At 36.9% G+C, this 16,542-nt stretch overlaps 2 protein-coding genes across 3 annotated transcripts in view; one reads left to right on the top strand and one right to left on the bottom strand.

Moving 5' to 3' along the window:
- The first annotated feature begins 1,500 nt into the window (after window positions 1-1,500).
- Window positions 1,501-11,832, top strand: LOC102081140 (uncharacterized). The gene is made up of 12 exons (XM_013267353.3): window positions 1,501-1,778; window positions 1,927-1,947; window positions 3,241-3,531; window positions 3,637-3,927; window positions 4,461-4,544; window positions 4,985-5,086; window positions 5,633-5,642; window positions 5,739-5,758; window positions 5,858-5,892; window positions 10,036-10,096; window positions 10,222-10,262; window positions 11,597-11,832. The coding sequence occupies exons 1-12, from the start codon at window positions 1,745-1,747 to the stop codon at window positions 11,708-11,710; spliced, it is 1,104 nt and encodes a 367-aa protein (XP_013122807.1). The 5' UTR covers window positions 1,501-1,744; the 3' UTR covers window positions 11,711-11,832.
- A 120-nt stretch (window positions 11,833-11,952) lies between these two features.
- The window catches only part of cacna2d3 (calcium channel, voltage dependent, alpha2/delta subunit 3), a 36,685-nt gene continuing 32,095 nt past the window's right edge, over window positions 11,953-16,542 (bottom strand). For both annotated transcript variants that reach the window (XM_025907601.1, XM_013267350.3), the window contains exons 34-40: window positions 14,935-15,010; window positions 14,642-14,682; window positions 14,485-14,540; window positions 14,212-14,329; window positions 13,984-14,096; window positions 13,626-13,708; window positions 11,953-12,855 (exon numbers count right to left, since the gene is read on the bottom strand). In XM_025907601.1, coding sequence (XP_025763386.1) covers window positions 12,763-12,855; window positions 13,626-13,708; window positions 13,984-14,096; window positions 14,212-14,329; window positions 14,485-14,540; window positions 14,642-14,682; window positions 14,935-15,010 — 580 coding nt within the window. In that variant the 3' untranslated portion in view covers window positions 11,953-12,762. The remainder of the gene's footprint in view (window positions 12,856-13,625; window positions 13,709-13,983; window positions 14,097-14,211; window positions 14,330-14,484; window positions 14,541-14,641; window positions 14,683-14,934; window positions 15,011-16,542) is intronic.

Here is a 16,542-nt window from a genome sequence, read left to right as displayed (position 1 = left end):
GGTCTGACAGCAGCAGGTGTATCGCTCCTGTTTCTACCTGGAGACAGCAGTCGCCTCATGGTTCTGACACACAACACAAGACTATCCACAACACTACACACTAACTACACAAGACAACACATTAACTACACACTCCAAACACGCTAAACGTCACAAATCTCACATCTCAAAACTCGCTCTCTCTCCTTCTCTCTCTCCCCCTCTCTTTCTCTCTCTCTTTCTCTTTCTCTCTCCCCCTCTCTCTTTCTCTCTCTCTTTCTCTCTCCCCCTCTCTCTTTCTCTTTCTCCCTCTCTCTCTCTCGCCGTCACTCCTAAAACTTCCCCTGTTTTGTTTTGGTTTTTTGCTCATAAGCAGAGAGTGCTTGCTAGCGCTAACGTGGCAAAACTATTGAGGAAAAAACGCCGCGTATATCTTGTTTATCATGACTCTGGTTTTACGTGGCTTCTCAACACAATTTAAAAACTGGTATATATCACCTTGTTGCTTTGTCTTTAAGTGGTCACGTGATTGACTTACCACGACTACTTTATTCTTCCTCAGTCAAACGGCAGCACTCGATTGTTTTGCCTCCTTAGCTCCAGGTGTTGTGCTAGACAGCGATCGTGATTGCCGTCTGCGGGAGCGCGCAGCTGCTTAAAGCTGTAGCACCCAGATTACTTACAGCTACTTCTGTGCAGCTGATATAAGATGTGGTAAGCTGAACACAGTTTCAACCGTCTGTTTGTTGAAAAATAGTAACGGATCGCGTTTCCTTGTTAGTAACTGTAACGGCGTTGTAACGATAGGAATAGTAATTAGTTAGATTACTCGTTACTGAAAAAAGTAACGCCGTTAGTAACGCCGTTACTTGTAACGCCGTTATTCCCATCACTGACTATAACTGAAGTAATGTTGTTAAGTCTTTAAAGTCATATTCTTTTATTGTCATGACTGTATTTGAAACTATTTTTATTTTTGTATGATACCTGATTTATATGGAATATGGCTGGAGTAAACTAAAGTCTAAAATTCTTAGTCAGTCATTTGTTTAATAGTAATTTAACATTATATAATTCACATATAAAACTATGAATTGTGATTTTAAATGGTTTAAAAGGATGTGGAATAGCATTTGTAGGCAAGTATATTTCTCCTTTTTTTTATCAAGAAGCAAAGACAAAAAGAAAAAAAAAAGAAACACGGCAGGGTTCGGTGGTTGAATCATCCGTCCCCACCAATGCCAAAACCAAATCTACGCCCTTGCCTCCACACTACTTACTTCTGTAATTATGGTGCAGGAGAAAATGTCTTTATGAAGTTGGAGGAGTCATGTGACCTGTACTGCTGTACTAACTTTGGACCCTGAACCGCACTGACCCAGCAGGAAAACACCTTTAACAGATTTGCTGTGAGTATTTTTGCTAATCTGGCTAAAAACACAGACAATATTATATTTCAGTATCGTAACACTCGTGTTGAACTGATACTGACATTTATCTTTTTCGTTTATTTCGCTGGTTCTGACATTTTGCACCAGTTAGTCTGCACTGATGAAATGAAATCTAAATATACAACATGCTGTGGGTTTACAGAGGACTATGTGAATGTGTTTCTGTGGCCAGTCAGAAACTGTTATTGTATACTGATGCTGCTTTGGTTTCCTGACATGTGTGTGAAGTCTCAAAGACGAGTGTTTGTTAAAGTCAGGTAAACATAGTCTTTGGAGGCATTTCTGTCTGTTCTCAGTTGTGACTCGGCTTCATCATGACTGGACATCTACTGTTTCTCATCCTTCTCTGTAAGTTAAACTTTCTCTCATATATATTGTTTAAATGTGAATACTGCTACTTACACTCAATAGAAATGTCAAGTTGATTTTTTAATCTTTCTAATTTTATATTAATATTGGAACTATTTAATTTGTTAACTAATTGTTTCTCCAACAGATTCTTTTTGTGAGATCAAAGGTCAGTTTATGAATTTGATATTTCTTTTAATAGTCACTTTTATCGATATTTAACATACTTCATACACATGCAGTTAGGTCCAAAAATAGGTGCGCAGAGACAACAGGGGCTCAAAAGCAATTGGACATCAACTAAAATTAATAACTCAAAATAAAATGTTAATTTCTAACACTTGGTACTCTTTGCTGTTCATAACGGCCCGAAGTCAAACTCATGGAACCTTCACAGACAACTCATGGACATCAGCAGATGCTGGGTTTCCTCCTTTTTAATGCTCTGCCAGGCCTTTATTGCAGCAGCCTTCAGTTGTTGTTTGTTTGTGGGTCTCTCTGTCCAAAGTTTAGTCTTCAGCAAGTGAAATGCATGCTCAATTGATTAGGTTACTGACTTGGGCATTCAAGCATATTCCACTTCTGTGCTTTAATAAACTCCTGGGTTGCTTTGGCTGTATGTTATTGTCCATCTGTATTATGAAATGCTGCCCAATCAATTTGACTGCATATAGCTGGATTTGAGTAGACAGTATGTCTCTAAACACCTCATAAATCATTTGCTGCTTCTGTCCTGTGTCACATCATCAATAAACACTAGTGTCTCAGTCTGCCTGTTTTTTTTTAACAGATGATGTGATATGCTTTGGATCATGAGCTTAGCCTTCCTATTCTCGAAGCCCATTAGCCCATTATTGGAAATTATTCTGTGATCATCCACCACTGTTGTCCTCCATGAATATCCAGGTCTTTTTGTGTTGCTGAGTTTACCTTTGCTTTCTGTCTTTTTCAGGATGTACTAAACTGTAGATTTTACCACTCACAATAATGTAGCAATTTCTCGGATGGGTTTTTTTCTGTTTGCACAGCTTAAGGATGGCTTGTTTTACCCGCATGGTGAGCTGCTTTGCCCGCATTTTGTCTGTTCACATCAAAATCTTCCAAATGCAAGCTCCACACCTCAAATCAACTGCAGGCCTTTTATCTGCTTAGTTGATAAGGACATAACAGGAGAATTACCCACACCTGCCCATGAAATAGCCTTTGAGTCAATTGTCTGGTTACTTTTAGTCTCTTTAAAAAGACAGTGGCACATGTTAAGGAGCTGAAACTCTGAAACCCTTCATCCTATTTGAATACTGCATACTCTCTGCATACCCAACACACCTACAGATTTTCTGCAGACTCAGCTCTATGCCCATTATATAACTAAATTGGAATATGTTTCAGTAAACTGGTAAAAATCAAAAATTGAGTCCAAATATAAATGGACCTAACTGTATGTTATTCTCTTACTTTACAGCTCTTCCTGAACCTAAACTGACACTGAGCAGATCAGAGATCACAGAAACAGATTCAGTCACACTGAAATGTGAGGCTCCATCCTCTGTTCCTATGTCTCAATGTTCTTTCTACTCTTCCACTGGAGCAACTGTCAAAGAATTGCCCTGCTTAACGAACTTGACAGCAACCGAACTGCTGAAGATGGCAAATCTCAAATCACCTGCTACTGTTAAACTGAACTGTTTCTACACAACGCAGCCCGGAGCACCAAACTCTCCATACAGTGACTTTTCCAGCATCATCATTCAAAGTGAGTGGCGTTAGCACTGATTATTGATGGTATCTTAATGCAGAATCAACACAAGCAATGTTCACAGATATAATCGTAATGTTAATTAATGCTTCAATTCTTCAGCTCCTCTTCCACCTATACTCATCGTTAATCCACCGGTGATCATAGAGACAGACTCAGTCACGCTCAACTGTGAGACTCCCCCATCTGTTTCTGTGCCTGAATGTTATTTCTACACTTCAAGTGGAGGGATAGTCAACAAGTTTTCCTGTCTAACGACACTGACAGCAACCAAACTGCTGGAGTTGGCACATCTCAGATCACCTACTGAAATTAAACTGAACTGTTCTTACACTGCACAGTCTGGAGAGTTAACATCTCCATACAGTAACATGTCCACCATTAAAGTAAAAATGTAAGTAATTTTCTATTCTACCCCATTATACATTGGACATATAAAATAATACATTATATAATACAATATATAACACTTTATATATTGTATAATTTTAGGGTCTACCTTAAAATATAAAGTGCCTTGAGGCAATATTCATAAAGTATCAAAACAGCAGATGTTGTGTATTGTAACATTTAAGTTTTAAATGTGACTTTAGTGGAAAATCCAAAGGATGCAAGCACGACAGATTTAACAACCATCATTCCTGATAAAACATCATTATCATCAAGTTTGTCCACTATTCTAACTTACAAACACTAGTGCCACATACAGTAAATGTTATTTAATTACACAACAGTAATAGGTCTAAATAAATCTTTGTTTTTCAAAACCAAATTTACAAAATTTCGGATTCTATATAAAGATGTAAATAAAAACAAAATGCAAAGATGTAGAAATGGACTTTCTGTTCCACCTCATTATACATTTATACAGTTTGCTAATCACAGATGTTTCCTGCTGTAATATTCCAGTCTTAAGTTGTGTTTAGGGACAACTTCAAAGGATGGAAGAACCACAGATTTAACCACTGTCAGTCCTGGTAAAACATCATCTGGGCACAAAGTTCACAAAGGTAAGATGCAAAGGTATCTGTCATGAACGTATGTCATTGTGACACTGTGCCTGTAATATTATTGTCTAGTTTGTCCACTACTGTTCCACATAGGATACATGTTATATAATCTCATAAAAATAACAGGTATAAACCTTTCTTTGTTTTTAAACTCCAAATTTACAAATAAAAATAAATAAATAAATCCAGAATGCAACGATTTATAAATCTTATCAATCAGTATGTGATGGTATGTTATTTTGAAAAAAAAAAAATCTCAAAATGTAACCAACATTTCAAATTATTATCTTAGAAATGGCTACTCCATTATCTATGGTGAACAAGTTTGTTATTGATTGGTTTCACTGTCTCGGTCGCTATCTCAGCTTTGTCTCAGTCTTAGTTTTTGCAACTGAAAAAGTGAGATTGTCTTGTTTATGACCTCTTGTGTTGCAAAACAGATAAACCGATATGGAAACCACTGGTGGTTTCAACTGGTTGTGGAGTTGCTGTTGGTGTTGTCTTACTGGGATGTGTACTTGTGAGGAATCTGAAAAGAACTGGTGAGAAATGCTGTTTATTTTTATTTATTTTTAATGAACTCCAAATACATTGTTTATTTAAATATTCATACTGCTTTTCTTACACAAAATTGAGAATTAGAAAAAATCATTTTAAATGCAAATTGTACCAAGGTTTTTCCACTTTTATTGTTACAAAAAAAAATTCTAATTCGTTTTCAGGTTTTGCATAGATGAGTTAGAAATAATAAATACATAAATATATGTGAGCTTTTTATCTGCTTCATTTAATCTCTCTCCATTTAGTATAGCCTATGACATCATGTGCAGTGGAGTCATATGGAGAATTGGATTAGGCATGGAAGCTCATAGTTTTCCGTGTTGTAGCATTATAGTTCCAAAGTAAATATCTCAAGCCTAATTTACATCTCATGTCATATGAGTTACTTCAGTTACTGTGTCTACTAATCAGAACTGGTTTGTTTAGTATTACTTTAGTATTTCTTTTCTCCAATATTTCCTTATGGATCATGAAAACGGTTTGATCAGCAATTACTTTTATGTTTTCTTTTTTTTAAATACTTCCAGTAACCAGCAGGTAAGACATGCTTTAACTTTTTCTGCAACTGTTTCCAATGGTTTCTGTATTATGTCCATGAAAATGATTTTGCCTTCTTTTTTTTTCTCCTTGTAGCTCACAAGCGCACTGCACTGGTAATGTAAACAAATAGTGACTTTAAGCTTTTTGCAATTCTTAACTATAGTATATACTATGTTTATGTTTATAGTATTTTTGTTTACTTTCAATTGTAGATGGCTTAATGAACACAACACATCTTGAAGAAGTGGTAATTAAAAACAAAAGCTCTCAGTATAACTTTGTGAGTTAGTGGTTCTGAAAGTATCTGGACACTTCAAGCTGTGGCAGATGGGTACTCTTTGAAGTAATTAAAAAAAAAACATCCTTTAACCCCTTTCAAAATACTAAAATTCACAATCTCAATGGAACGAGATGTTTGCACTATTAATAGGCTTTGTGGCTAGAGAAATTTTAAACTGTGAGCAGTCACATGTATTTTCAGATAGTAGAGTAGGGATGTGAATCGCTTGCAGAGAACCGGTTGTACCTTGGAGTTGTTAGTCTGCCTGCTGGTAAGTTTGCTTATAGGTGCCACTTGCACTATAATCAGCTGATTTCAGCTGATGTGTCAGAGGTGGAAAATAGTGACACAGTGTACAACGCAGATATGAACATTTTATTTTTACTGAACAAAAGGATGAGAGTGCAATGGTAAAATGCCACCTGCATCAAGAATAGAAACAACTGCATTATACTGCAAACACAGCTTTGGCTCTTTGCAAGAATGCTAATGATAAGCTTGCCGCTAATGATAAGCTTGCCAAGAACCCAGTGTGAAACGCAAAAGTAATGTAGCAAATAGTTTAATTAATTTTTTTCTTCTTGGAGTAGTTAAAAAATGTACAGCATTACTTTTAAGAAAACTGCTTAGTGTAAGACATTTTTTTGAGTCATGACACCAACACTAAACATAACAAGGAGGGGAAATACCTCCAACATGCACAAACATTTGACCACAGAGCATACAATTAATTTGTATGCATTTGTACAAATGCAATGTCTTTGATATGCTGCGTAATGATGGTGGTGACTCTCAAAGTGGACCCAATGAGAACCCAATGAGAATGGTTAAGGAATCTAATCGATAAGTAATATCAATAATGAAATCAGAATCACTAAATTCTTATCAAGTAGCTTTTTGGAGGATGTTTCTACCCCCTGGTTTTGGGCAAAGATAACTGAACTGTGTGCTATATTAAAGTAATGATAAAATAATATTATTAAATGAGAAAACAACCGTTATTTCAATTAAAAGTTTAACTTTTAATTTGTATGAGGTTCTGTGTGCAAATGCTAGATTGGTTGTGGCTTTAACACAAATAAACACAAATAAGAGGGAACCAGTTAAATGGGAAAATCTACAGCACTACATAGATGGCGATTTAGCAGCAGCATACAGAGAACAGTGATGTACACAATTTCCATACTCAGTAACTGTTGGAGCCAATCCATAGAAGAATATTGGGTTATTGTGTTACATGTTTGATTTGTATAAGATGTTATGAAGGAAATATATGCTGTGTGTCAATTTGTGTCGGGTAAGATGAACACAGTATGGTGCTTGTTGGTAGGGGGATAGAATGAGTGCTCTAGCAGCAAACAGTTTTTTGACCTTGACATCATGATATGTTAGCTTTGTTTGTATGTATGAGTCAGAAATAAACCTAGAAACATTACATTACATAAACATTAAGAGGTGAAAGAATTGTTTTTTCAAAGCCTGGGACAGAAATTCGCAGCTGCAATAAAGTAAAAAAAAAAATTAATTAAGGAGGTTGAATGATTTCTGAGCTGTCTAAAAATCTGACAGTTTACCTCAGATTTATTTTTTGTCCTGAGCCCAGGAAACATCCCTTTTCTTGAGGAGACTGGACAGCTGAGGAGAAAGCAAGGACTGTTTTGGCAGTCAGATAATAATAATAATAATAATAATAATAATAATAATAATAATAATAATAATATTAATACTACATTTTATTTGAAAGCGCCTTTCAAAACACTCAAGGTCACTGTACACAGTAGAGTAAAAAGCAAGATAAAAGCAAGGAGTTTATGCAATCATAAAAGCATAAGACATAAACAAGTTTAAAATAGTCGAATGGAGAGGTTATGTGGGATAAGCTATTTTGAACAAGTGGGTTTTGAGTTGGGACTTAAAGAGAGAGAAGGTAGAGATATTTCTTAAATCAGGAGGTAGGGAATTCCAAAGTCGTGTAGCAGAGCAGCTGAAAGCCCTGCTCCCCATGGTGACAAGACAGGGGGAGGGGACGGAGAGTGAAAGGGAAGAAGAAGATCTGAGACAACGAGATGAGGCGGTGATGTTAACCAGATCAGAGAGATATGGAGGAGAGAGATGATGAATAGCTTTAAATGTGTACAAGAGTATTTTGAAATTGATACGATATTTGACCGGGAGCCAATGAAGCTGCTGCAGAACAGGAGTGATGTGGTGGACAGAAGGGGTCCTGGTGATGATACGGGCAGCAGAATTCTGGATGCGTTGAAGCTTGTGGATGGATTTTTGAGTAAGACCAAAAAGAAGTGAATTACAATAATCAATCCGGGAAGTAACAAGGCTATGGACAAGAATGGCAGTGGCATGTGGGGTGAGAAAAGGACGGAGACGATTAATGTTGCGCAATTGAAAATATGCAGACTGAGTAACATTATTAATGTGTGAATTGAAAGATAGAGTACTGTCGAGGATGACACCCAAACTTTTCACAGAGGAAGAAACGAAGACCGGCAAGTTATTGATAGTAATAGAGAAACTGTTGGTTCTGGATAATGTTGATTTAGTGCCTACCAAGAGGAGCTCGGATTTATTACTATTGAGTTTGAGAAAATTAGAAGAGAACCATGAATTTAGTTCAGCTAAGCAGAGGGTGAGGGAGGATGGGGGAAGAGCAGAATCAGGTTTAGTGGACAGATAAAGCTGGGTGTCATCAGCATAACAGTGAAAAAGGATATTGAATTTAGGAGAATGTGTCCAAGTGGTAGAAGGTAGATAATGAAAAGAAGGGGCCCCAGGACAGATCCCTGGGGCACGCCAGTGGTCAGAGGAAAGGGCTGAGAAGTAAAGGATTTGAGTTGAATGAACTGAGTGCGATCAGACAGGTATGATTTAAACCAGGCCAGTGGAGTATGGGAGAGACCGGTGGAGGCTAGCCTACTGAGAAGAATGGAGTGAGAAATAGTGTCGAAGGCAGCACTCAGATCGAGGAGAATAAGAATGGAAAGTAAGCCGGAGTCAGCTGCCATAAGAAGATCATTGGTTATTTTTATAAGTGCTGTTTCAGTGCTATGGGAGGGGCGAAAACCAGACTGGAACTGTTCATACAGATTATTATTAGTTAAATGTGAGTGGAGTTGTGTGGCAACTATTTTCTCAAGAATTTTAGAAAGGAATGGTAGATTGGAAATAGGCTGAAAATTCTCAAAATTATTGGGATCTAGACCAGTTTTTTTTTTATATTGGGGTGATGGCGGCAATTTTGAGGGAAGCAGGAACAGTTCCAGTGGTAAGTGAAGAGCAGATGATAGCAGATATGAGGGGAAGCAAAGAAGGTAGACATGCCTTAACCAAAACTGTAGGAATGGGGTCTAGCTGACAAGTAGAAGGTTTTGACTTACAGATGAAATCTGAAATATCAGTAACCGAGGGGAGCTGGAAAGCAGAAAAGCAGTGTGATGGGAGAGGAATTACACAGGAAGAGCTACTAAATGGAACATCGGAAACCAGGTCTTGGTGTATTTTGTGAATTTTCTTGATGAAAAATAACATTAAAGAATCACAGAAGGAAGACGAGTAAAGGTGAGCAGGTAAAAAATCTGGTGACCTGATAGGCACATGTTTATTTATAATTTTGATAAACACACCATAAAAGTATTTCTATGCCACCTCTACAACAGTGATGTACAGCTGATCTTAGTTAAAAATAAATCATTTTCTGGCCATTTAAGATTTGGATGAGTTTTAGCTGAAAATTAGTTGTGTGGGATTGTATTAATCACACATAGATTCACACATAGATTTAAACTCTCTGAGGCAGAAGAGAACCAGTTAAAATCTCCAGCCAGGAGAATTTTAATGAGTTCATTCCATATGAAATATTAGAAGTTTGCTGTGTCCAAATTGTTTACGAGACCACTTTCCAGTATGTGTATTATAAGGCTTATCAGGCTTATTGATATTATATCAATATCAATGTATTGATATAAAATATTTTTTCCACTATTCCAATTTCTCATCATCTCTTGAATAATAATTATAATAATAACTTATAAATAATAAGTAAATTTAAATTATTATTAAATAAATAATAATTATTATTTTGTTTTTTCAAACTAGTCACCTCCAGGTAACGAGCAAGCATACTCTGTAATCACCTCAGTACCTGCTGTTGATCCAGGTGAGCTGCTTTGTATCTTTATTTGTAAGAATGTAAATGATAGAAGTACATGGAAAATTCTATGAAACCTCAAAAGCCTTTTTCTATAACATGCTTTGCATAAAAGAATTTCCTTTCAATTGCAGATTCTACTCAAGAAGATGGACAGCAACTTCAAAAAAATGAAGTAAGTAAATGGCCTGTATTTGTATAGTGCTTTACTTAGTCCCTAAGGACCCCAAAGCGCTTTACACTACATTCAGTCAGTCACACACTGGTGATGGCAAGCTACATTGTAGCCACAGCCACCCTGGGGCGCACTGATAGAGGCAAGGCTGCCGGACACTGGCGCCACCGGGCCCTCTGACCACCACCAGTAGACAACGGGTGAAGTGTCTTGCCCAAGGACACAACGACCGAGACTGTCGGAGCTCGAACCGGACGAACTGCCAACTCTTGAGCCACAATGACCACGTCTGCCAGAAGCAGAGGTGGCAAAAGTATAGACATTCTGTACTTAACCAGAAGTGTTAAAGAAATTAACATTGGAGACATTGGAGAGAAAAAAAGAAAAGAAGATATACTTTTGCAAAAGTTTTGCGAGATCTCGAGTTACTTCTGTGAGATCCCGCTAGTTTTTAATTTATTTCCATACACTTCCAGGTCAGTACTGAGACCATGGAAAAAACCATAGAGATGGAAGACAAACACTCGCGGCAGAGATTCATTGAGTTTTACTTTGAACTTAGCCTAAAATATGAAAACATTAAAACAGTGCTTGACAGTACACAGGTTTTTTTATAATTAAAGATTTCTAAAGAGAGTTCTTAGTGTAAGCAGGCACAGTCATCACAAGGCGCACTCTGACCTGGCAGTCTTGGTTGAATTCATTAACAACCAGCTGCAGTACTCTTGACAGCAGGTACTGATGGAAGTACGATAAATGCAGGGGAAAAAAGTATTTCTTAGGCTTTCGCAATACTTTTGCAGGATCTTGCCAAAGTACATCTTTTTGTTTTTTTCTCTAGTGTCCTTTGAAGGGCTCTGTACATTTGAAATTACCTGCCTCTTAAAAAATATTATAACCTTATCCTCTCTCCTCTTCTGTAGCTAGCTAGATGCTGAAGTACCATGATCACGCAACTTATGGACATCTGCACTTGTCCTGGTGTTTTGCCATAAAAAGCACCGTCCCACTTTAACCCCTATGGTGCTATAAATTATGCAAAAATACAGTTTTCCCTCTTTCATCTCTTACTATGGGATAACCCTGGTGATTGATACACCATTAGGCCTGCCTTTCATCTCTTATTGTTTAGGCTCAAATCAGCCTGTTTTGAAAATCTAAGGAGCAGAAAGTGTTAGTTGTGTTAAAATGTAAGGAGTAAAAGTGAAAATTTGTCAAGTACTTCATTTGAAAGCACTTCATTACTTTCCATCTCTTGTCACAGGGGTAACATTAAATCTGTTGGTCATATAAGTTAATAGATAATACAGTTTATTTTCTTTTTTCCCCACCAGGGTGACATATACTATTTGTACTCATCCATCCCAGAGGAGCCAGCTACATCAGCCCTGAAGAGTATGGTGTATAGCACTGTGAACCCTGTGTACTCCTCTGTGAACCCCGTGTAAACTGCAGATGAAAATTGTTTTAAGATGACTGCCTTAAGACAGTTTCATAGCATAAATGTTAAATTCCTAACTAAATTAAAAAGTTAAAAAAGCATTGTTTTCTTATGTGTTGTCTATTTTATGCTTAACACATTTTTTGTAATAGGATATATTTTGTTTTTCCTCCAGGACTGTATATAAATAGCAACGCATTTATGTTCAATGTCTGCAGTACAGCTACACAAACTCACCCACACAAAAAGTAGCTTAATGTGTAAATGATGGAAAATATTTATTTGCATTTATTCATCAGCTTTCCTAAACATGTAGTTACGAGTATGTGGTCACCTTGACAAATGACCGAACACATCAATGTCACATTCTTCAAACACACTGCTCTTATTCATGCATCTTGTACTTTTGTTAAATATCATTTGCTTAAAAAAACAGAATAAACAGAATAAAGCCATTTAATATTTTCCAGTGTCTCACTACTATTTTACATGATCCGTTACAGACATCAAAGCAAATTTAGTAAAACAAATAAATTGTTTTAACAAACTGAAGACTGTGGTAGCACTATCAATTGTTTGTAATGATCTACTGCCTAAAACAAAGACCACTCTGCATTCTTTTCTCATTTCACAAAGGTTCATTCTACATTCTGCAGACAATAGCTTTCATATTTTTCTTGACACAACAAATAATCAAACATTTAATGTCTTCCTGTGCACAAAGGCCCTTGTCTTAGACTTTGAGCAAAGCAGTCTCACTTGTTGTGAGCCGTTCTGCGTTTCTTTCTTCTAATAAATTCAGCACACATGTAGAGCTATTTTGCAAACTCTATTTGGTGTGCTCTGCATTGCACTGATCAAAGTCACCAAGCACTCCTGTTATTCTCATTTTCTTTTGTTCTCTGCATTAATGGATGTGTCTCAGTGCTACTGATAAAGATTTTGTCTTTGTAGAGTGCTGCCTGTATTAGAGGTATGAGCAAATTCATGTTTTTATGTGTCTATAAGCTTCCTCTCATTGAATTAGTCCTTACTGATTTCCACTGCAGCTGCTATTGGTCACCTGCTGATGGTCGCTGTTATCAGAGGCAGCAGAGCTGCTGCTAGGGGACTGGAGAAGCGTGTTGCTGAACCGCACTCCATGGCATTTTCCTGGAAGATACACAATCAATTGTCATATTGCAGTACACATGCTTTTTAGTAAACTTACCAGTTTGAATGCGTTGTATTTGGCTGTGACAGTACTGAATATAAACATCATATCATATCTTTAGATTACCTTTTTAATAATGTTAACTTGACCCATATAATGTTATTTATATGTAAAAACAAAGTGAAATAACTATTCAGTGACATGGATGAGAATGATCCCCCTTGGAATTGCATGTACAAGTGAAAAATACAGATCTGGACAATCAGGATTTCAACAAACCAAAGAAACCAACCCTCTAAAATTCTGGGATGAGTTAACAATTCATAGCTGAAAATTTTAAATATAAGATTTAAAATATGTACATTTTTATTACCGAATTACTTTTTAGACATTTAATGCTAGAAAAGGATATGCGATCATCACTTCACATTGTGTTTGGACTGGCCTTTCATATACTACTGTAGCCCACATCTTAAAACTTAAAAACAAGCCAGTGGGTTAAAAATCAAGTACCAGCTCCCTATTACTACTACCACTTTAACTACTGTCTCTATAGAAAACTTACTATTAAATTATTATAACATTATTATGTTATTCTTACAGAAAGAAAACAGTTTCAGTGGTGTTATATGGAATTGGATTACTATTATCACATTTTCATAGAGTAGCACATAACCTTATTTGTGTTTTCTTTACTGTCAGCTTTCACTGTATAGATGTTGACCCGCATACATACAGATAGTGTGTGCAGATCAACACTTTCACATACCTCAGGGTGGAAAGGATGACATGATTCAGGCTTTTTTCTGTCCTTCTGATACTTCAGTCTCTCACATTTTAGTGACTCGTTGTGTTCAAAGGAGTCAAGGGTGTAAGAATAAATCAACAAGATATGATTCTAAGTTTGAAACCCGACTAACATGCATTAAACCTCACTTACCTTAAACCACAACTTCAAATTTTACCCTAAGTGTAATCATCTCAATAGTGAAACCCCTCAAGATGAAATTCATAATGATCACTTTTTCTCACAGTCAGCTAAACATATTTAAGAAACAAATAAAAAAAAACCTTCAGTTATTTTGTTTCAGTTCATGAAATGTCTCTGCTTCATACAGAAAGGATATATATGATCTCAATGGGATCCATTGTCACTGGAGGAGCACTGCTGCAGTCACACTTATTATCCACAACAACCATGAACAGGTTGCTGCTGGGAATCTGCTGTATGACAAAAGATCTGCAGCACAAACACAAAGTCTAATTTAAAAAAAAGTTTAATGTTGGTTAAATATAATCAAATGATATTATTAGATTATTATTTCATGATTAATAGACAGTTCACTTTGCAGCACCTGATGCAACCGCCGCACTCAATGTTTCCAGTTGTTTCTTTGATGGTGCGTTCAGACACAAATGCAGGGTATTCTGTATCACATGGTACCATCATGGTTTTACCCCGAGATCTCTGAGCTGAATGTGAAACAGAGCAGGTTTAACTGAAACACAGAGGCTTTACAAAACCAGCATTAAGCAGAAGAGGTTTTCATTTTGCCACTCATACTTTTCAAATATTCTCCCTCTCTCAGATCTCAAATGCCTATAAATCATCACAAAGTTACGGTTACCTTTAACTGAGAGATCAATATTCCACCAGCTGTACAGGTTAAATTCTAGCAGGAAACTAAGAGAAAAGCAGAAACATAAAACATAATCAGTGTTTGTGATGAAAGTTATGAGAACAGAGTAAACCATACTAAACAAATATTTTATTAAAATTCTTACATGACAAGTTCAGTCAGAAGCCATTTAACAACAGAAAATGGCTAAAAGACAAAGAAAAGATAAGGTCAGCTTTTTTATTTGCTTTGTTTTGTATTGATTGTTGTAAATGCTGTAGTTCATTTTCCACTTGTTCAACATGCATCAGCAGCATGCAAACGATAACCACAAACTGAAATATGTTCTATGGCCAGTGGTTTAGTTTGAGGACATATGCAGATGTAGATGTTGTGAACCACAGATTATAAATATCCTTTTACTTCTCTTTCTCTAAACGCTGTCTGTTGCACACTTACATCTGACAAACTGCATGCACTGTCACTGCTCCCAGCATACTCTCTGCAAAGAGCCTGGTAGTCATAAAGAGTGATCCTGAAACACACGAAGGACAGTGAAGGTCTTAATAAACATCTGATATCATCATCATCATCGTTTATTTATATAGCACTTCGAAAACACACCTGGTAGACCAAAGTGCTGTACAATACAAATATAAATATAGTAATAAAATAGCAAAAACCAAACATAGCAATAAAATTTATAAAAATGTCAGTTACCCACACAGTTAAAAGCCAGGGAGTAAAAATAGTTTTTTTTTTTTATCTGGACTTAAAGACTGGCACTGATGTAGCTTGTCTAATATGGAAAGGAAGAGTATTTCAAAGCATCGGAGCCAAAATAGAGAACGCTCGGTCTCCTCTAAGTTTCAGCCGTGACTTAGGGACTGAAAGCAACAGCTGCTCAGCTGACCAAAGCGAACGAATGGAGACATGGGGCTTCAACAAAACAGACAAATAAACAGGTGCCAGACCATTTAGAGATTTAAAAACCAATAAAAGGACTTTAAAACAGATCCTAAATTCAATAGGAAGCCAATGTAGAGAAGCCAAAACCGGAGTGATGTGGTCGAATTTCCTTCTGCCAGTTAAAAATCGTGCTGCAGCATTTTACACTAGTTGCAAGCATGACAAAGTGAAGTAATAAAGGCATGAATAACAGTTTCCAAGTCACGCTTAGAAAGAAAGGGCTTAATGTCTGAGGTGATAGAATGCTGGAATGAAATTTTACATTTTCCAAATATCGCACCAAGAGGCAGAAGATACAGCGAAAAGAATACTGGCCCAAGAATAGATCCCTGTGGCACACCCCAAAACAGATGGGCCACAGAGGATGAAGCTGACCCCAACTTAACACAAAAAGTCCAGTTTGAGAGATAAGATTTTAACCACAAAAGTGCCGAACCAGAAATTCCCGCACAGTGCTGTAAGCTGCATTCGACACGTCCAACAAGACAAGCACTGCATATTTACCATGGTCTGTCGCTATCAGAATGTCATTCATAACTTTTACGAGGGCTGTCTCCATACTGTAAAAGGGCTTACAGCCGGACTGAAAGATTTCAGACAATTGAGAGTCATTCAAATAGTCCATCAACTGAGTATAAACAATCCTTTCCACGATCTTACTCAGAAAGGGAAGCTTAGAGATGGGTCTAAAATTTGACATGACTGAGCTGTCTAAGCCTGGTTTCTTAAGTAAAGGATGTATGACTGCATGCTTAAACTTGTTAGGTACTTGACCAGACGAAAGACTAGTATTAATAATGTTCAGAATGTGTGGTCCGATGGTAGGAAATACCTTTTTGAGAAAGTGGGGAGGAACAACATCATTTGGAGAGCCACACAGTTTAGCATTCAACACAGTTTCGCTAAAACAGGTAAAACAATTGGTAGAAAAGCAAGAACCATGCATGCCAGATCAGCAGTAGACAGAGTCAGAAGTCTCAACCTAGCAACCTTGTCCACAAAATAATTAAGAAACTTATTACACATAACCTGAGAAGAGTGGATAGACGTTCCAGCTAGTCTCAAGAGCTTCCAGAGAGACATACAGCTTATCTTTTT

This window comes from Oreochromis niloticus, linkage group LG5 (assembly GCF_001858045.2).
Source record: "Oreochromis niloticus isolate F11D_XX linkage group LG5, O_niloticus_UMD_NMBU, whole genome shotgun sequence".
In the NCBI taxonomy this organism is placed as follows: Eukaryota; Metazoa; Chordata; class Actinopteri; order Cichliformes; family Cichlidae; genus Oreochromis; species Oreochromis niloticus.
Note: the sequence above shows the minus strand (reverse complement) of the source record. Positions and strands in the feature narration are given on the sequence as shown.

Bases quoted from the DNA above. Each gene is read 5' to 3' on its own strand.
- LOC102081140 (XM_013267353.3), top strand. From the start codon at position 1,745: ATGACTGGACATCTACTGTTTCTCATCCTTCTCT. The intron at 1,948-3,240 runs GTCAGTTTATGA...CTTACTTTACAG, and splicing joins TTCTTTTTGTGAGATCAAAG to CTCTTCCTGAACCTAAACTG. The intron at 5,893-10,035 runs GTAATTAAAAAC...TTTTCAAACTAG, and splicing joins CAACACATCTTGAAGAAGTG to TCACCTCCAGGTAACGAGCA.